This window comes from Ranitomeya imitator, chromosome 5 (genome assembly GCF_032444005.1).
Source record: "Ranitomeya imitator isolate aRanImi1 chromosome 5, aRanImi1.pri, whole genome shotgun sequence".
Lineage (NCBI taxonomy): Eukaryota > Metazoa > Chordata > Amphibia > Anura > Dendrobatidae > Ranitomeya > Ranitomeya imitator.
This window is the reverse complement of record NC_091286.1, coordinates 505722403-505745144: the sequence shown is the minus strand read 5'-3', so window position 1 is coordinate 505745144 and position 22742 is coordinate 505722403. Positions and strand designations below refer to the sequence as shown.

The 22742-nt window shown below is 42.8% G+C and overlaps 1 protein-coding gene across 1 annotated transcript in view; it reads right to left on the bottom strand.

The window, feature by feature from the left end:
- GPR149 (G protein-coupled receptor 149) overlaps positions 1-22742 on the bottom strand; it is a 194665-nt gene that overhangs the window by 151450 nt on the left and 20473 nt on the right. The window contains exon 2 of the mRNA XM_069727463.1: positions 14007-14199. Within this exon, the coding sequence (XP_069583564.1) occupies positions 14007-14199 (193 nt within the window). The remainder of the gene's footprint in view (positions 1-14006; positions 14200-22742) is intronic.

The window sequence follows — 22742 nt, the reverse complement described above, 5'->3', positions numbered from 1 at the left end:
CTTTTTACTTGCTTTATACTTTAGACTTTATGCTAAATTACCCTCAAGATATCACTTAATTTCCTATAAAGAATCCTGGTTACAGATATTTTTATTGCTATTTAAATTTTTGAAAAGATGATTAAAATCAACATCTTATAGAAATACATAGCATCACCCCAGAGTACAGGCAATAATGAATTATACTCACAGGTGTACATGTCCTACAAGTGCCAAGAATTGTTATAGCAGATGTATGATAATTGTGAATTATGTATGCATACACTGAAATATTTATCATATATAATCATCTGCTCACATCACAATCAAGACATAATTGGTGTATAAACATAATTTTACATAAATATGTGGCCAAACATCAATGTTTCTTATTTCTAAATGTCTAAAAGTCATACTATGTCTGTTATCATTGTACAGGTATATTTGTCATCATTGTACATGTCTGTCATCATATTACATACCTGTTATACTATATGTATCTGTAATCATACTACATGTCTATTACGTCTGTTATCAATCTACAGGTATATCTATCATCATACTACATGTCTGTTATACTACATGTCTATGTGTCATCATACTACGTCTGTTATCATTATATAGGTATATCTGCCATCATTGTATGTCTGTTATTATGCTATGCATCCATCTGTCATCATTTTACATTTCTATATGTCACTATACTACACAAATGGTTTTCATTTTGCAAATTTATCTTAGTTTTTAGATTCCTATAGGTTATTATAAACTGGACCTGGTCTTCTCCCAGCTCTGCTCAGTGTATAACTTTATTAACGCCCTTCTCTCACTTTCTGACCATAACCTTCTTTCTTTCTCCTGTCAAAAACTTTTGCTCTGCTAAGGACACCCCCACTTACCGCACATACAGAAATCTATGTGTGGTACCCCAGGAGTCTGGTTGCCACAGTGGCATTGCCTTCCTCAGAGTGGGTGATGCCATGCCTGGAAGCAAGAGGGATCCCCTTAGCAGGTAATACAATCAGCATACAACACCTTTCCTGATCCTCTTCCCCTCCTGTTCCCCTATTCCCCTTCCCCCCTTCTCCCAACCACTTCCTTTTCTTTGATGTAGATGCATACTAATATTTCACAAATGCATTATATTGGTTTTGTTTAAAAAAAATTGTTAATAAAAATTATTTGAAAACAACACCTTTCCTGACTCCAGACCAGAAGGGGGAGCTCTAACACCTGTTTTAGGGGAACTTCCCTATAAATTCTGGCCTGGAGGCGGGATTAGTCAGTTCAATGTGAGATAGCAGAGAGTGAAGGAGGAAGAGGCAAGAAGTGAGTAGAAGCTGGGGGATAGGAGCTGCAACTGAGCTCAGCCCAGGATTAAGCACCGAAGACTGGACACTGTAGTCCATGTTTGTGAGGGAACTTCAGGCCCTGAAATCAAATCCGGAGGACAGGACATTGCAGGTCTCCAGGCCACAGCTGACACCCAAAGGCACAGCAGCATGCGAGAGCCCAGAGTCAACCCAAGGGAGTGACACCTGGAACAGGCTGAAGCTGCTTGCCATGAGAGTAGTGTTTCACTTAGTGGACAGACAGAGAGGGACTTGAGGAGAACTAAAAGCACCAAGCACCCAGAGAACAGTGCAGTAGGAAGGCCTCCAACCCCACCTGGCTAAGGTGACTCTGAATTGCTTCCAGGCTGCCCGGATCTCCATCACCAGCTGTGACTTGTGCCCCAGACTGCACCTTCAACCTGGGATTAAACATAAAGAAACTGCAACCCTTGTGCCATCTAGTTATTCCTGCATACTCAGTCCTGGACCCTCAGTTCTTGCACCCCAACATCCACCATTCCCTTACAGAACTGCATCAGTAGCCCTGTGGCCCTGCTCCACCTGTGGGGAGCAGAACCATCCCAACTGCATCACCATCAGCCCAAGCGGACTACTTAAGCAGCGTTGGCCATTTATAGCCGAACACCATAGGTGGCATCACGAACAATCCCCTTTCCCTATACAAACTTTATTCCCATTTCCACCATCATCCATTTTCTATTCCCTTTTATTGCACACCCATGGCCATGGACCGGGTAACCGCTGCCGTGACCACCCCTTTAAGAGTTGTGTGACCCAGTTCCGAATATCCCATGGCCCTAGTGGCTGTCGCAAATGTACTATCAATACCCAGCAGCTTATGAACAATCTACATTCATCCTTAGCTCATATCTCCTCCCTCTGCTGTCCAGACTCAGGATTGTAAGTTTTTAATAAGACATTGGAAAGAGCTCTGGATGAAGCAGTAGCTGCTACACCCAGAAAGAGCCGAGACACACAATGGGAACCCAGGCACTTGACGAAAACACATTTTCTCCAGCAGTACTCCATGCATGCTGAGCGTCAATGGAGAAAATCACTTTCAGCAGAAGACTTAATGCACTATAAGTTTATGCTTAAAACTTATAGCTCTGCTCGCCATCTGGCCAAACAAGCCTACTTCACGACTTACTGAAAATTTCCAATCCCTCATGAGCCCTAATGTACAGGCCACAATCACAAACCTCAGCACTGATGATCTGACCACTTATTTCCAATAAAAAGTAAGCCATATCCAAGAGGACATTTTCACCAAATCTCCTTACATCTCAGATCTCCTTCGCCCCCACACCTCAAGTTCACTTTCCACCTTTGAATCTGTCACAGTAAAAGTTACCAGGCTCTTCACCTCTTCTTGACCTACAATCTTAACCATTGATCCTATTCCCTCACATCTCCTTCATTACGTCTCTCCGACCATCACTACCCATCTAACTAAAATATTTAACCTCTCCCTTACTTCTGGTATCTTTTCCTTCTTAAACACTCTGTCATATCCCCTTTGCTAAAAAAAAAAATCCCTCGACCACAACTGCACTACTAACTACAGAAAAACAAAAAAAATTTATAGAACATCCAGATCACCACTGTAAAATCCAATGGCCGTGCACGGTAAGAAGTTCAAGTTAGCAGCAAATGAGCAGTATGAAGGAAAGAAAGGGAACCAGCTACAGATCCATCAGTGAATAATTATTTAAAAGCAAAAATCTTTCCTTCTTTGATATTGCTAAATACAGAACAGTCTCTAATTTTCCCTTCATCTATAAACTCCTGAAACGCTTGGGCCTCTCTCGTTTGATTCTCTATCTTTCAGAAAACTCTGCCTAACCCTTTACCATCTGGTTTAGCCAATTTCAGTTCTTTACACTCTACTAAAACTGCCCTTACTAAAGTCACTAACCATCTATTAACAGCTAAATCTAATGGTCACTGCTCTCTGCTGATTCTCCTGGATCTCTGCTGCATTTGACACTGTGGATCACCAGCTCCTCATCACTATGCTCTGCTCTAGAGGCCTCAAATAAATCACTCTTCCTTTGTCCTCCTACTACCTTTCTGCTTCCTCTCCTCTTTAATGTTGGGGTTCCTCAAGGTTCACTTCTAGATCCAACCTTCCCTCTATATAGTACCCCTATTGGGTAAACGCAAGACAACTTTCCTTAATTCCCTATACCCAATCACTCACTCGTTCATGTTACCTCCATTTTAGAAACATCTTCAGAATCCGAATTTCTCACCCTTGAAAATGAAAACACTCGTACTGTCACTCTTATTCATTCTTGTCTGGACTATTGCAACTCTCTACTGATCTGTCTCCCTTTCACCAAACTTTCTCTTCTGTAATCCATCCTGAATGCGTCAGTAAGGCTACGTTCACATTAGCGTTACGCTAATGTGCGTCGCTGTTGCGTCGGCGATGCAGCAGCGACGCGCCCCTATGTTTAACATAGGGGACGCGTGCGTTTTTTTGTTTGCGTTTTTCGACATGTGCGTCGTTTTCGACGCTAGCGTCGGACGCACGAAAATGCAACAAGTTACATTTTTCGTGCGTCCGATTTTCGTCAAAAAACGACGCACGCGTCGCAAAACGCAGCGTTTTTGCGCGCGTTTTTAGTGCGTCGCGCGTTGCGTCGCCGTTGCGTCGCCGACGCACCGGCGCGCAACGCTAATGTGAACGTAGCCTAAGAGCTGAATTTCCGTCCAGCTGCTAAACCGATGTCTCTACATTGTGCCAGTCATTACACTGGTTACCCATCCGCTACAGAGTACATTATCAACTTCTCTCTTTCCCACAAAGCTCTCCACAGTTCTCCACCACAATACATCTTCTCCCTTATTTATGTATACCACCCTAACCGCGCGCTCTGTTCTGCAACTAATCTAAGACTTACATCCTCCATAATCCCAACCTCCCACTTCTTTCATGCACCAGTGTTCTAGAATGCAGTATACAATATGATTAATATCTAGCTATCTCATTAGGTGTGCTTTAAAAACACATCTTTTTAGACAGGCCTGTCATCTCAATTCACTAATCTAACTCCTCCATGTTACCTCTTTCTAAATTTTCTTCAAAATCTGCTCATCGGTCTCCACATCCTTCATGTAACTGCTGAACTAGTGATGTCACTATTGTGTGTACACAATTGTAAAGTGCTGTGGAATATGTTGGCGCTATATAACTAATATTATTTATTGTTATACTATATGTCTGCTAATTATAGTACGTGTATCTGCCATCATACCACGGTACCTATCTGTCATTATTGCAGATGTTAAGCTGTCTGAATCCTACATGTCTACTGTCATTCATTATTCTACATATCTGTATGTTATTCTACAAGTCTGCCATCAGTCTACATGTCCACTGTTATCTGCAGTCGATATCCACTTGGCATGTCTATCTACAATACTTTCTGTGTTGTAACTTGAACTTAGTGGGTGCCACTGCAAAATCTCCAACACTTCCCTCAGATGTCGAGGGCCCTTAATAGTATGGACCAACAGAACCTACTGAGTCCTACTGGGTCCTCCTAGGCTCTAATGCCATGTGCAACTACAACCCCTGTACACACGATAGTTCCTAGATACTCGACATTGCTAATCAGATTTTTCTGTACTGTGAAGGACAAGATAGATTTGGTCCCAAAAAGCTAATTCTGGTTAGTAAATATCAGCATCATGTTCACAACCCCATTAAGCAAAACAATTAGAGCCTCATGTACACTGCCTTATGGCAGATCTATATATATTGGATCTGTAATATGACATCCAAAGCCTGAAATTTTATACAAAGGCACAATAAGGATTTTTTTTCAGGAATAAGTGAAATCTGTGAGAAAACTAAAGCATGTGCCATTATATGCCGGAGGTAATCTCCTAGAAATGCCTTATGGAGATACCATATGTTAGGACACATAGCGCACATGAGATGTCGTTTGCATATTTTTCAAAGATCACGTTGCCTTATGTCCTACCTTTTTTATTCTCTTTTATGTTGTTTATTTTTTAGTTCACTACTGGATATATTTTTCAGTTTATAAAATAATATATTTCATATTATTCCACCAAATCATATTCTTTATCACATTTAATAAGCCTATTGAAAAAAAGACTATTGTAAATTAAAATGCATTTGATGGTGCAAATGTCATTTTTGCATATTTCCATTCTCCCTGACTCCAGTGGGTGTTGTCCTCTTTTCTTGAGCTTTGTACTAGTTTGTAATGCCTGCGGGGGATACTTTCTCAGGTGTAATAGTGCTGAGTCTCTAGTATTGTGAGGCATGCTCAAGAATACTCTTCTGTAGCTGAGTGTTTCTTTTCGGATGCTTATGAGTCACACTACACATTATATGCTTGTTACAGTGCTCTTGTATCCCCAGCACAGCAAATAAGAAGGAGCAAGCACTGTCATGTAATTGGCAGGGTAATTGAAAACTATATCTCAGTTGAAGCATAGAGTAGAGAAAAGAAGTGATAAAAATGACTGACATCATTTTCTAGGACGATTAGAAGGACCTTGTTGCCATAGCTTCTTTTCATGAACTTTATCTTAGTAATTTCTTTCCACCATTATTTATGCTGCTATGGTTAATATATATATATATATATATATATAGCTTTGGGGCAGCACGGAGGCTCAGTGGTTAGCATTGCAGCACTAGAGTCCTGGGTAGTGAAGAGCGAAAATACTCATTACTTGAGATTTCCCGAGCATGCTCGGGTGAACTCCGAGTATTTTTAGTGCTCGGAGATTTAGTTTTTCTTGCCGCAGCTGAATGATTTACATCTGTTAGCCAGCATTAAGTACATGTGGGGGTTGCCTTGTTACTAGGGAATCCCCACATGTACTTATGCTGGCTAAGTGATGTAAATCATTCAGCTGAGGTGATGAAAACTAAATCTCCGAGCAGTAAAAAATCCTCGGAGGACCCCCGAGCGTGCTCGGGAAATCTCAAGTAACGAGTATATTCGCTCATCACTAGTTTTGGGTTCAAATCCCACCAAGGACAACATCTGCAAGGAGTTTGTTTATCTCCCCGTGTTTGCGTGGGTTTCCTCTGGGCACTCCGGTTTCCTTCCACATTCCAAAGACATACTGCTAGGGAATTTAAATTGTGAGCCCCATCGGGGACAGTGATAATAATTAGTGATGAGCTAATATACTCGTTACTCAAGATTTCTCGATCACGCTCGGGTGTCCTCCGAGTATTTTTTAGTGCTCGGAGTTCTAGTTTTCTTAACCGCAGTTGAATGATTTACAGCTATTAAGCCAGCTTGATTACATGTGGGGATTCCCTAGCAACCAGTCAACACCCACATGTACTTATGCTGGCTAATAGCTATAAACCATTCAGCTGCGGCGATGAAAACTAAATCTCCGAGCACTAAAAATACTCTGAGGACACCCGAGCGTGCTCGGGAAATTTCGAGTAATGAGCATATTCGCTTATCACTAATGATAATGTGTGCAAACTGTAAAGTGCTGCGGAATATGTTAGCGCTATATAAAAATAAAGATTATTTTTATTAGCTTTAGTAAAAAAAAGAACATTGTAAAGATTTCTTGTGCCTCTAGAGTTCCCCTGCATCTGTATAAAATCCAGTGTCTGGCAAGTTGTACAGATATTTTGGATCACATCTGAGAATTGGTGTCTCATAATACATTTCATTGTGTAGACAGACCAAATGAGCCAAATTTGGCTACTCAGATGCAAGGTATTTTTTTTGGTATAAATATCAGTGTTTGATTAATACTTGTTGTTAATAAAGTGAAAACACATTTTACCATTGTTTTTTGTTTTACTTCATTTAAGTTTGATGTTGTTTTTTGAATCCTCTACATTGTATCTTAGATTTGATGTAAAAATTAAGGGAATGGCCACTACACTACCTATTTAAACGAAATCTGTCAGCAGGTTTTTGGTACCTCACCTGAGAGCTGCATGGTGTAGGTAAAGAGAAGCTGAATCCAACGAAGTACGGTATCACTTAGATTATTGGGTGTAGCAGCTCTGACACAATCAGAGCTTTTAGATTTAGCAAGAAAGCAGAGCTGAGAAAGCTAACACTGCCCACACCAGGCTCTGCATATACAATACATAGACCCTGAGTTGCCTGTCACAGGAGGGGGTGATGCCAGATCAGGAGGCTCCTGCTGCTGGGTTCCAGCAATGATAACATATGTTTAATATGTCTATGGCACCATACCAAGAGTAATATCACCCTTCTATGAACTGTTACGGTTATTAAGGTTTTTGGCCGTGCTCAGCTTTAGTTAAAAAAGGTATTGTTGAAGAAAATGAAAAAATGCGGCACTCCTTGTTTCTTTAAAATTAGACCTTTTATTCCTTGATGATGGTCATGCTAGGTGGTGCGAGGAAATAAAGAAGGGGGTAGATCTAATTCCTTTTAGAGGCTGTCAGGTAGCATACATCACAATGATGAAAACAATATATGCAAATATAAAAATATAGATAAACCTGTTCTTTCGTTTAAACCTAATGGGCCATGGGCTCGTCTTGAGAATCCATTTTAATTCTCTTTATAAGAGTCATTTATTGTGATCTCCTCCTTTTGGAGAGTATTTATACCATTCTATTCCAGCATATGTTTTTTATCATTGTGACATATGTCACCTGACTGCCTTTAAAAGAAAGTAGATCTACGTCACCACATACTTGGACCCGAAGAAGCATTTTGCTGAGCGCAAACTGGCCGTCGTCCTTCTTTCCCCGCACCCCCTGCCCGTTGCTAACATGTCCCGTATCACGGAATAAAGGACTAATTTTAAAGGAACAGTGAGTGCCGCATTTTTTTAATATTCTTCAATGATACCCAGCCATGAAAAGCTCCTAGTGCTAAAACAATCATTGAAGGCAAACAAAAACATGGAGCTTGATAAGTGAGGCATTACTGAAATCTGTGTTTTAATCCCTACAGCATGATGTCTTCATCTTACATTGCAAAAACCTGCTGGCAGATTCCCTTTAATCATTTTCTCAATTAAACTTTACTTAAATTCTATTTTTACCTTTGAGTTGCAGCTCCCCAGGGTCCTGTTCGTTGCAGTAATATCATTCTCCTCTAGGGGGAGTGATGTTACATTTGGAGGCAATAAAGGAGATCTCTTTACCAGGTAACACAAACATACAACACATTTCATACTCCAGTCCACCAGGGAGAGCTATGCTCCTATTTATTAGGGCACTCTTCACAATAAGGTAAAACTGGTGGCCTGGATAGGAAGTTAGGCAGTTGCTGGCTGAGCTTCGGCTCAGGTAGTTGGTCCCTGACAGGTGTGGGATCCTGTCAGAGGCCTAGACAGAAGGTCACGGAGCTGTGCCTGCCCCACGTGCGGCAGTTCCTAAGAAAGGACACGAACAGAGAACTGTATTGTAGAGAGTGAGAAGAAGTCATAGCAAAAGGAGTGGAAACCAGAAGGAGTTCTGCCCTGCACAGGCTGCCTCCTTCTGAGGAGCAGGATCCCGGTAGCCGGAACACCGAGGGAGCAACAGTCCTTTATGCCTTGCTCCAGAGACCAGCAGGACAGCTAATTGCAAGTTACTGATCCGCCCCATACCCAGGAGTCAAGGTGGCACCCACGAGAAGCCGGGGCATGCTAGAGTCCCTGTAAAAAGCCTCAGGCCACCGGTCATACGGGTTTGTCCTATCCATCTGGGGGACAGAGAGAGACATAACATCTAGAACATCTACAACAGTTGTGAGGACCTTATGAGAGGCTCAGCAATAAGGTACTACAACACCCAGGTGCTAGAGGAAGGCTACTGATTTCCACCTGGATAAGGGGACTCTGGATTTGCCTCCAAACCAGCCGGACTCTGCCTGCCCTGTGATCTGGTGCCCTGGACTGTGGATGCTGAAGTCTTCAGTAAAGGTAAAGAGACTGCAACCTTGTGTCCTCGTTCTTCACTGCGTCTTACGCCATTCACCAGCCACCATCTACACACTGGGAAGCCCTGGGGACATACTTCACCTGTGGGAAGGTATACCATCTAGCTGCCATAACATCACTCCAGCGGACCCCTTAAAGCAGCGTCGGTAACCCTGACCGAATACTACAGCTGGCATCACGAACATTTCCCCTGTAAAGACCTTTCCCCCTTTTACACCGGGCCTCCCGATGGCCACGGACCGGGTCAGCCACCGTGACATCCCCCTTGAGAACCGAAGGACCCGGTACCGATTAACCCTAGCCCTTGGGGGCGCTCCAAAGTGTTCTAATTTTATTCTAGTAGGTTGGAATACTTGTGTATTCCAATACATTTTCGTCTTCGCGTGTCTTGTTAACTTAAGACAACACTGAAGACTGTTCCATTAAAAGCATCAGTCCCAGAGGTTGTGAGCTGGAACATGGGGAGACAAATTGAGTTATTCTCTAATCCTATGTGTTGTTTCTTTCCATTGTTTTAGATGATGGCTCCACTTGCAAGTGATAAATGTGCACTGCTGAAGGGTTATTCTTACCTCAGCTTTTCATGGCCAAAAGGGGAATAATACAGTCCATCTCGAACCACTGTAGATGAAGCTATAGAATCCACTTAGAGCAGCTATGTTGGTTACGTAAGATATAGAAATAAATGTGAGTTACAGAAAGAGTGTATCTAATTAAGAAGGGAATCCTAACTTAGACATATTTCAGTGTTTTGCAGTTGATTAAAGAGGATCTCTCATTTGATCAAAAAATTTGTTAAATATCTTGTAAAAATACTCAAGTTCTCCTGATTCTGCTGCTCTTTTTCTTTCTTTTGCTGCTTAGTTTCATTTACTAAGCGCAGTATGTGAAATTTCTGCTTGCAGTCCAATTGGACATTTCTTCAGTCTCTGGGGATGTGCACTTTCGCTTATCCCTCCCAGATACTACCAATCTAAGCTCAGCAACATATTAAACTGCTAATTCAGCTGCTGAACTGTGTTTTGCAGTGAATTACAAAAAGAGGGCAAAGGGAACGCATCCAGAGAAGATTTCGCCCGGTTGAACAGCAAGCATAAATTTCACATACTGCACTCCAAAAGCAACAAATGAGAATATACTCTACAATGGAATGATGCACCGTAAAAATGAAAATAGTGGCACAGTCAAGAGAGCTCAGGGATTTTTATCGGGTGTTTAACTCAATATTGTTAGCAAGTGAAGGATTCTCTATAATTGATATTGTCTATTCTAAAGAAAGAAGAAAAGAGAAGCGCAAAGAGGTGCACACTGAGCCAATGTAATCAATATAAACAAATCTTTATTGAGACCAAAACTTCAGTGCTAAACTTTAAAAACATACATTAAAAACAGCATAAAACATATGCCTATACACACTACTTTCAATGTCCTCTGTAACATTCATTTAACCTTTGAAATATCCTTGTCTACAGTGGGATTTCTAGATCTAAGACTCATCCGTCAAAATGACATCATATATACAGACCTGTTCCGGAAAAACACGGCAGCTAATGGATTATTGGATTTTAAAAGTTTCCATCCTCATCATCTGAAGAAAAATTTACCTACTGGTCAATTTCACAGAATCCGGAGGAACTGTACCCTACAGAGTGATTTTTGCTCTCAAGCTAAGGCCCTCTCAACGCGTCTGCAGGCAAGAGGTTATCCGAGATCGATTATAAAAAATGCCCTACAGCAAACTAAATCTATCCCAAGGACACAACTGTTAAAACCGAGAAACAGGAAAGTGGATAACGAACTCAGGTATATAACTACATTCCACAATCATTGGAAGGAAGTCTCCGAATTATTCAGGAGACACTGGAACATCTTGAAAACAGACCCTAAGGTGACAGACCTTGTACCAGAGCGCCCTCTAATTACAGCTAGGAGGGCACCAAATTTACGAGACTCCCTCTCAAGGAGCCACTTTATTAAACCAACTTTGAAACTGGGCAGGGGATGTACCCTCAGAGGTATGTATCCATGCGGGGAATGCAATATTTGCTCGTTGGTAAGCAGGGGCTCCTGCTTTGCCAATCCCCTAGATGGGACTGAGTATAATTTAAAGGACTATATGAACTGTAAAACATCTAATGTGATCTATGCTTTGACATGCTCTTGCCCCAAGACCTATGTAGGACAGACTTCCCAGGAGCTTCGCAAAAGAGTACAACAGCATATCTCTAATATTAATTGCGCCAAACAAGATATATCCAAAGGCAAAATGGTTTCCACAGTAGCCATGCATTTTTTGCAGGTTCATTCTAGCAATACTCGGGATCTGCGGGTTACCGGCCTGCAGAAAATTCCACCAAATATCCGCAGAAGGGACAGACAGGGGGAATTGCTCAGACTAGAGGCCCGCTGGATATACCAGTTGGGATCAGTATCACCAGGGGGCCTCAATAAGGATCTCCTCTATACAGGATTCCTTCTGCCCTAGATGGGTTCATCATCTTTTTTTTTTTTTCTCTTGGGATAACATGGTAAAATATTACGCACACTAGTGGACCAGAGTCCGTATTTTTGGACGCTTGGTTAACAGCGTTCTGTATTGCATAGATGCACAAACAGTTTATCATCTAGTGGAAAACTGATGCCCGTAAGGCAATAGATAGGACTTTTCTGGATCTTAATAAACACTGTGTAGGAATAACAAGAGATTTACTATTACCTTATCAAAAATGGAGTTCTAAGAACGAATCATTATAGGAATGACTTCCCTGTAGATATTGCGTAGGCATACTTAGTAATGGTGGTTATAGGGCTGGCGATGGGCTCTAGCAACAGCGCGTCGTGCAGGCGCAATAAGCGAACCATATCGGTAGATCAGCGTCTGGTTTCTAGGACGCCTAGAAACTATGAAGTGATGTATTTTGGTCGCACTGCGCAGGCGCGACTAGCGGACGCTTACTATCGGAATATGGTGCAGGTGTAAAGTATATCTACATTAGTGGACCAGCATCTGTATCTCCAGACGCCAGGCAATTAGGGGATTATATTGCATAGATGCACAATTAGTATATCTTGCAGCTGGTAACTCATGCCCGTATGGCTTTACAATAGACATGATTTTCCCAGACTTTGATAGCACTGCGCAGGTGCACAAAATAGATAAACAATTTTTTTTTTTTTTTTTTTTTTTTCCTAATTAACCATGGAGTTTTCCATAAGAGAAAAATGTATTTTATAGGTATGATTTGTCCGCAAGTACTGCGCAAACGCATTCAGTAAATAGTCATTATAGGGCTGGCGCCGGACTTTAGTAATAGCGTATCATGCAGGCGCAAAAGCGGCCTGCATTGAAAGACAAATGTCTGGTTCCAGGACGCTGTATAATTAAGATGCATTTTGTTCGCATTGCGCAGATGCGGAAAATGGAGGACACCTATTGGACTGACATCAGGCCTCTAAGACGTTCGGTAACCAAGGGAACTTCTCACAAGTTTCACTTCACCAATCGGAGTCTATATTGCACAGCAGAGAAGGGAGGGGAACTGTGACATTATTAGACCGTCTACAAATAAGGACAGGTTTTACTTATCCCCACTCAAGACTTACTGACTGGTTCCTATTGGTCAGAGACTGCCAAACACAGGTGTCGGCATTAGCTGACCAATAAGTAAGTGCACTTACGCTATATATGCTGGACACGACTTGCATATCATCATTTCCCCTGACGAAGCCACCAGGAGTGGCGATACGCGTAGGGAGCTTCCAGACCCTGTCTCCTAGTGAGTATATTACTTATTTATCTTCACATGTAGTGGGTGATGCCTGTGGTTCCATTTCTGTCCTTTTTTTTTTTTTTTTTTCCTAAATGTATCATAATATTGTTTATGTGCATTTCCATGCCCACAATATATGAAGGGCTCATTGTTTAGTACTTAGTGGACATATTAAATGGATATCTGCATGTTCTTAATTAGTCATCTAAACCTTGGGATATCATAGTATTATTATATATAACAAGAGCCGGATATCTATTTTGGACATTATTAAACCACGTCAGGACGGCACCACAGGACACTTATCTGCATTGCTCTGACTTTATACTATTTTGCAACTCACGGAGCTACGCCACAGGATTATTTTTCCTAGGGGGTCTGGTTTCTATCATGTCCCCATACAGAGGACATTGAAAGTAGTGTGTATAGGCATATGTTTTATGCTGTTTTTAATGTATGTTTTTAAAGTTTAGCACTGAAGTTTTGGTCTCAATAAAGATTTGTTTATATTGATTACATTGGCTCAGTGTGCACCTCTTTGCGCTTCTCTTTTCTTCTTTCTTTATAGTACTGTATTTATAAGCGCATTGGTAGCACCGGGCATATATGGTGAGAAATATTTAGGTGGTGCCCGCTCGACTTTCTTTTTCTGCCTATGATATTGTCTATTCAATTAATCACAGTTATACATAATCTATACTAATACATTACAGAAATATAATAATTTTGCCGTATTGCCACATTGATGGCTAAAACTTAAAATTAAAGATAGGTAAATATACAATAGTTTCATATTGTTATCGAAACGTTACTACACAGCAAGGTCCATTTATTTGTTGCAAATGTCTAATAAATTAAGTCATATTACTGTACTATTATTAATGGAAAAATTCAACAGGTATAAAATAACCATGCACTGTTTTTATCTTACATTTTTCGAAGTACAATAAGCAACTTATTCACCCACCTTGGCAATCTTCTGATGGCATTAAATATGCATTCCTTTTGCAGTTGATGATGCAGCCACATGGTAGATGACTCCAATGCTCAGATAAGACAAACAGAGAGGTGGTGGTAGCAGCTAACAATGTCAGAAGAAAACTTAATGTCTCAAATGAAAGGTTCTGGAAGCCAACAATGTGCTGAACAGCCATCTGTATCTGAAAGGCAGAGAATTGATATAGTAGGTAATTCAATAATAACTCAAAGAGTAAGGGTACCGTCACACAGTGCAATTTTGATCGCTACGACGGCACGATTCGTGACGTTCGAGCGATATAGTTACGAGATCGCAGTGTCTGACACGCTCCTGCGATCAGGGACCCCGCTGAGAATCGTACGTCGTAGCAGATCGTTTGAAACTTTCTTTCGTCGTCTAGTGTCCCGCTGTGGCGGCATGATTGCATGGTGTAACATATATCGTATACGATGTGCGCATAGTAACCAACGGCTTCTACATCGCACATATGTCATGAAATTATCGCTCCAGCGTCGTACATTGCAAAGTGTGACAGCAGTCTACGACGCTGGAGCGATATTGTTACGATGCTGGAGCGTCACGGATCGTACCGTCGTAGCGATCAAAATGCCACTGTGTGACGGTACCCTAACTAACGTGTGTTAGGTATTTAACATAATCAGTATCCCCATTGTTAAATTGAACTGAGGTGTTGATGACCTACCTTGAGAATAGATCATTAACAGTGGATATATAGAGACTTAATACCCCTGATAAAATAAAAGTTTTTTTGGCATGTAAACAATAATTTCTGATTTTTCACCTTTAATCAAATATAATCAATAAATATCACCTATAATCTATGTCCCTTATTTGATGCTCTCCTCACTTTTTGAAGTGGTTTTTAGGCAAAGTACTCCCATAGACACAGTTGCAAATTAGAAAAATTTGTTTTTACACACAGTACTATCACAGGCATGGATGCATAAAAGCAGAAAAATTTGTTTCTACGCACAGACATAGGTACAAAAGAGTAGAAAAATGTGTCTTTACCCACAGCACCATCAGCGACATGGGTGCTTAACGGTAGAAACATTGTTTTGGACACACATGAAATGACTTCCACAGATGTAATAAAAAGCAATGAAATCCCTGAGGAGTCCTTGCAGGATGTGACATTAATGAGGAGAGACTGTCATCTGCTGGCCAGATGAAATCAAGCAGAACCAGTTGAAAGATTTGCAGGGGGAGCGACTTTTTGTGCTGGACCAGATCAGATGACCCACAGGAAGGACTTACTTGATATAAAAGCCCTGCACGACAAACCACAGGCAGATTTGATGCCAGGGAAGTGTGAAGAGCAGACGTGCTACTCAGATGCCCCTGAGACCAGTGTGACATTCCTCAGCAGGAAGCCTACGCCACCAAGGTGCTGGTCACCACCTGGCAAGGTCTGGATTCCCCTCAGGAGAATTCCAAGTTTCATCTACAATGGTCAGGACCAGGATCCACACCCTGTGCTGGTCTAGCCTCCAAGACTAGATGTCACCTGTCAAGAGCTGAGGCCCAGTACCCTCTACCCCCGAGCCTAAAAGACTTCCACCAACAGTCAAGCTGAGAAGTTCCACAAGGAGACTGACAGGAGAGGCATGTCTGCAATTGCAGAGGAACAATGCAAGTGATCAGGGCCATCACTTCCAGCTATAACCTACGGTACCGGTGTGAGAAGAAGAACCGGGGGTACCTATCTTGTGCCGGGTCCGGAACTGTCAGGGCTGTCTCCTCTGTTGTCTGGGGTAAAGCTTAGAGACCCGGACCGACCTTTGCATGACAGAGCAGGGAGTGTGGCTACTAAGAATAAGCCTGCTCACGCGCGTAAGCAGACAGACTTTGTGGGAATTGACAGCGCGCGGCAGGGACAAGAGAGTGATCCGACTACTGAGCACCGAAATAGTGAAGGCCTGTGCTCGTGCTTCCCTCCGGTAACTCACAAAGACTGTGACCATTATCTTGCCGTGTGTCTGCTGGCTGCTGCAACGCGAGGTACCAGACACTCCGGATCCGTGATTAACGGGCGCGCATCGCTTACGAAAGACTGGGTGACTCACCGACAACTGTGCTCTCATCCCTGCGTATAGTATACCCCTGTTCCAGTAAACCAAGTTAACTCTTGCCCTGACTCCTGTCCGTTTCTGCATCCTGCAACATGCTCACACCGGGGTAGGCTGGGTTTAGGACAGAAAGTTTGGAGGGGACTGGTTGGTGCATGGCAGGCCCAACATGTGTTAATAAACAACTTCAAAAAGACACTTGGGGCCTAGCGAGAAAATCCAATGACGCCCACTATGGCCAGAGCTGCAGAGATAACTTAGGTGGTGTCTCCCACAACTGGGTGCACCACCTTTGCGAAAAGAACATTAACGTTATATCGTGAACTATTTTCTTTGTTATTACAAATGTATTGCTAATCATTTTAAGGATGATTTGCATAGTTACTAACTCTAATTGTTTAAAGTTACTGCTGTAAATAAATAGAAATATATCGATCCCTGACTGTTCCTGCCTCGCGTTCTGCATGCATTGCATCCAGACACCTGCATTACACAGACACAGTTGCAGATTAGAAAAAATGTTGGATATGAACTGTACTATCACAGACACAGGCGCAGAGTACACATGCAGAGTGTTTTTGGAAAACTGCGCACAAACAAAACCTAATACTGTCCTTCCCTACACCTGTGTCCTGTCCCTATGCTAAGCAGAGCAGAAATAAAAAATAATAATCTTAAACCAGTAGCAACAGGTCTACATGAAGGATATGGATATGGCGGAGTAGGAGGAAGAGGCAAGGGAGACAAGAGGCAAGGGAGGAGTAATTCAACACTGTTTGTGTTGTTGGGTACTTTTAATTTTTAATGAATGTTAGGTTCCCCGCTTTGAATGTGGATAGGCGGATGCGCCTGTCTGTGATCACACACCCTGACATGCTAAGCACATGTTCCAACACTACACTTGCAGCAGGCCAGCATCTCCAAGGCATAAAAGTTGTAATGTACTCATAAATAGTGATGAGCGAGTGTACTTGTTATTCGGGTTTTCCAGAGCATGCTCGGGTGGTCTCTGAGTATTTATGGCTGCTTGGAGATTTAGTTTTCCTTGCCCCAGCTGAATGATTTACAGCTACTAGTCAGCTTGATTACATGTGGGGGTTCCCTAGCAACCAGGCAACCCCCACATGTACTCAGGCTGGGTAGTAGCTGTAAATCGTTCAGCTGCTGCGATGAAAACTAAATCTCCAAACACAAATAAATACTCGGTGACCACCTGAGTGTGCTCGGGAAAACCCAAGCAACGAGTACACTCGCTCATCACTACTCATAAAGTTTTGCCACTTTTCAGCCATGCTAACCCTGCCTTCCGTAGTGGTGGTGATGCCCATGCTACATTGGCGATTTCCTCCAATGCCTCTGCTTTATTCTTCCACTGAGCCCCCACTGTCAGGTAGGAAAGCCATCAGTAGTTTCTCTACCTGCGTGTGCTTGTGTTTATGCATTTTGTGACCCCACTCCAGTGATGGAAGCAATGATGGTACGTCATCCTTATGACAAGGATCCAGCCGGGTGGCCACCTAGTAATCTACGCTGGTAACAATATGGACAACTCACTCGGCAGTTGTTGCACAGGCACAGCAGCATGTATTGGCTCATGAGTGCAGGCTGCCCAGAGTCAATGTCAAGCTGTCCTTGTTGAGAGATGTATTGTCTGGGTACTTTGCATTCCTTTAGCCTTGCACCAGTGATGCCGTGAGCTGATCTGTGTGCCACGCTGCTGTGAACACAGTTGTTCCTTCTCATCATTTGGGTACCAAGCCTCTGTGTGGGTGACAGGCCTGATAACAGTGTGAATCGGCCCTGCTCCTCCTGTTCCTCTTCCTCCTGTGCCACTACCACATCCATCAATGCCAAAAACATGCACACACTACCCGCACTATCAGCAGCAGCTCTGCAATATGTGGATAGTTTTTTAGGAAGCTCTGCAACACCAAGTTTCAGATGTGTCAGGCAAGGGCTGTGCGTCAAGTTGGCTAGGTGCAGATCTGCTACAAGATTTCACACCACCAGGCTGGGCATGAGGTTCCCCATCACTAACCACTTATCTGCCTGCTGTTTGATCCCCGCACACAGCTCTGCACATTGTGCAATTTGTCCCCTAAACAGAGTAGTTTCAGAACAGTCTGCTGTCATTTCCCCCTGGCTGTGCTGAAGTTTGTGGTGCAGGTTTTACTTTGATTGAATGAGGAGATGGTGGAGGAAGCGGAGTAACAGGAAAAGGCAAAATGGAAAGAGAAACATCCAGCAATCCTCGGTTGTGGTAGGACATGGACTAGAACACCACTACATTTACTCAGAGGGCAGTTAGGGAGATGTAACATCCCTGGGCCTGCTTATTGGTACCCGTATCGGTGGTTATATGGACCTTGCTACTGATGATGTTGCGCAGTGCACTCTTTATTTGGTCCACAACATGTGTGTGCAATGATGGCACGCCTGAAAAAATAGTGGTGGCTGGGAAAAATGTACTGCGGGACAGCCATCGCCATTAGTATTTTAAAACTATCCTTCTCCAGTCTCCACCAGCCTGAATGGCAGCATTTCAAAGGCCAGTAATTTGCAAATACTGTCATTCAGGACCATAACTCATGGGTGGCTAGGGGGTATCTCCTCTTTTTCTCGAGGGTTTGGAGGATGGAAAGCTGAACACTTCCATGGGACAGTGTTTAGATGCTTTGTGACACTGGTGGTGGTGGTGATGCTGTTAAATCCTCACTTTGCGGGGAGTCAGGTGGCCCTTTTGACACTGAGCGCAAGGACAAGACCGAGACCGCAGCAGAAGAGGAAGCAGGAGGAGGCTCAGATCTCTCATGCTTTTTTAAAGTGTTTACTCCACTTCACCTCATACTTGGAATTCAGATGCCTCGTCATACAAGTGGTGCTCAATTTAAGATGATTTATGCCTCTCTTCAAGCTCTGACGGCACAGTGTACAAACCACTTGTCGCTTGTCATCAGCATATTCCCTAAGGAAATGCCAAGCCAGACAACTCTTTTGAGTTGTATTTGATTTTCTGATTTCAGCAGTGTGGTGGGCACTAGCAACCGATGTACTGGCTAGGGAATGTACTCTGTACCTTTGCACCCTGCTCCCTCTTTTGCTGTGTTGCTGGGGCAGCGTGGCCACCTCCTCTTCCTCCAAACTGCACACGTCACTAGGATGTCCTCCGCTCCATGAAGGGTCTAGGACCTCATCATCCCTCTCATCATCTTTCACCCACTCCTCAACCCTGCACTCCTTGCCGGTCTGCACACTGCAGAATGATGCTGCAGTTGGCAACTGTGTTTTGTCATCCTCTGAAATGTGCTATGGTGTTCCACTAACCACGTAGACTAGTCTTTCCACGTATTCATCCTCCAACCTACCAAGTGGTTGGGCATCAGTGCACTCAGTCTCTTAGACTTCTGAGGCAGGGCAAAGTGGAAGGGTCACGGAACCCCAGCCAGTGGAGTAATCAAAAAGCAGAAGAGACTGCTGCATGACTTGTGGCTCAGACTGCTTGGCTCATTTGCTAGAAAGTGAGGTGGAAATAGGATGACCATGGTCCTCAAATGCCAACTCTGCATTTTCTGCAGTGGACCGCGTGAATGATTATGCGAAGGAACTTGAGGCACTCTCAGCCATCCAATCTAACACCATTTCAACATCTTGCAGTACTCAGCCCTACAAAATTACACAGAACATCCTGTCTCTGCGTGCAACAGAGGAAGGTGTTTCATTTGGGCACATAGCAGGCACAGGACTGCCACGTCCTCTCCCTGCAGCAGCTACTCCAACACCACCATGGTCACATCCCTTATTTGATGCTCTCCTAATTTTTGGAAGTGTTTTTAGTCACACTAATCTCACAGAGATGGTGGTAGAGATTTATTTTTAGGCACACTAACCTTACAGACACAGAGATACAGTAAAATTATTTTTTGGCTTACAAATGGTAAAGAGACCGCTACAGCGTACATTTATTTTTTTGACACACTACTCATATAGACACAGCTGTACGGTAAAATTATTTGTCAGGCCTACAAATAGCAAAGAGATGGCTACAGAGTTGATGTACTTTCTATACACAGTGATACAGTAAAAAAGATTTTGGACCACAAATGGCAAAGAGATGGCTGCAGATTAGAATTATTAATTTGGCATACTACCCATATAGACACAGCTGTAGAGTAAAATAATTTTTTGGCCTCACATATGGCAAAGACATGGCTGCAGAGCAAAATTATTTTTTTAGCACGCTACTAGTATAAACACAGCAGTAGAGTAAGATTATCTTTTGGGCCCATAAAAGGCACACTACTCGTATATACACGGCTGCATAGTACACATCAACTTCTTGGAACAGTACTCCCACAGGCGGGGAGGTGCAGCGTACCCAAAGAGGCTTAAAGGCACAGTACTCCTACAAGCAAGGATGTAGAGTAAACACAGAGGCTTAAAGGCACAATACTCCCACAGTCGAGGTTGCAGAGTACACACAGTGGCTTTTTGGCACAGTACTCCCATAGATATGAGTGCAGAGTACACACTGCAGCTTTTTGACACAGTATTCCCATGGGTTCAGAGTACACACAGTGGTTTAATGGCAGAGCACACAGAGTGGCGTAAAAGCACAGTAATCCCACAAGCAGGGGTGCAGCGTACACAAAAAGGCTTAAAGGCACAGTATTCCTACAGGCAGAGGTGCAGAGTTGAATTATTTTTTGGGACCAAAATTGACAAAGACATGGCTGTAGAGTAAAATTATTTTTTGGACCGCAAATGGCAAAAAGACGTGTAGAGTAGAATTATTTTTTGGCACAATACTTGCAAAAAATGGCTGCAGATTAAAATTATTTTTTGGACCAAAAATGTCAAAGTGATGGCTGCAGAGTAGAATTACCTTTTGCACACTATTTGATTATACATAGCAGTACTCCCACAGGTGGGGAGGTGCAGAGTACACAAAGAGGCTTAAAGGCACAGTACTCCCACAATCGAGGTTGGAGAGTACGCACAGTGGCTTTTTGGCGCAGTACTCCCACAAACATAGATTCAGAGTATACACAATGGCTTAAAGGTACAGTACTCCCACTGAGACACATGCAGAGTGCACAAAGAGGCTTTTATGCATTGTGTGCAGTCTAATTCTGCCCCTAAATCCAGTTGTGTCCTGTCCCTACACTAATCAGAGTAGAATGGCGGTGGCACTTTTAATCTGGTATTTATACGGGGTCACGTGCTGCGCCGGCCAATCACAGCCATGAGAATATTTGGTATGGTTGTAATAGCTCAGAAAGTGCCCACAGCCTGAAAGTTTGATGATTGGCTGCACCGTAGGCTTTCAACAAATGTTATTAGACATATGAACCTGAAGAGCAAACTGAACATCCTGTTAAAAGTCCATGTTCAGGTTTCGGTACCGAACACTAGGTGTCTGGTACTAATCCTGACCTTTACATTTGGGGTTCACTTATCCCTAGAACTTACAATTGCTCATTTTGCCTTTCTACCAAGTTAATTCTTCTGCTTTCTGGGCGCTATGTAGAAACAGAAAGTCTTTTGTCCCTGCAGAAATCTTTCCTCTCTTCAATTCCTGACCCAGATGCTACACTCCTCCCCCTGCCATTGACTTTTGCAGTGACTGGTGTCATACAGACTAAATTGACCTCCCTGTTTGTACAAAGACCTTAGAACGATTCAGCTAATCATTTTTTAATCACCTCATGTCATAGACCTAATGGAAAAGAGATAGAAAGACAAAATGAGCAAATGTAAGTACACATTGCTGTATGATGACTGCAATATATTAAAAGGATAAAAATTGTAGGGGTTGTACTCACTCGGGTGCGACAGGAGGAAAACAGGAGGCACATTCCTTTAAAAATTCCTGTGGGTTTATTGCTTCATAAACCCAGAAGCACAAACAAAAGGTAAACAGCCTTCAGATCAGGCAAAAAACAAACAAAGCATAAATGTCCAGAGCAGGGCTCTGCTCCACCAGGCCTGAGGGCACACAGGCTGTGGTAATTTTGAGCACTCCGTCTGGAGCCACACACACAGGAGGCCTTCTCCCTCCCAACACACAGACCATGTGCCAAACTACAGCCTACATTATATAGGCTGTAACCACACCCAGAGGTGAGGTACGTGGTAGCAAAACCTGCCCATCTCTCATAGCTACCCGCAACCCGGACCCAGGTGCACCAAACAACATCTTAGTGCTTACGTGCACTAAAGAAAATACTCCAGGTCAAATCACAGAGAGCAACCATCTCTGTGACACATACCTCCCATCGATTACGTGGTCATTAGCCTCCTTACAAAATGTTAACATTTTTGATAGGAGTACATCTTTAAATAGTTGTCAGTACACAGCTGCCAGTGATTCTGACTGATTAACCCCTGAAGTTCTGTTCTAGCAGCATTTTCCTGCCTTGTTTTTAGTTGCAATTTAAAGAAAAAGCTTGGTCTACAAACAGCTTATAAAACAGCAAATGGATCTCATTGCTGAATGTTGTCTGTTAGGGGAAGGGTACAAAAATATTCCAAGGTATTAAAAATACCATAAAGACTGTTATCAAGAAGTGGCTTAAATATTGACCAAGAGTGACATTGCCTAAAATTGGTCTTCCCTCAAAAATTGATGAAAAGT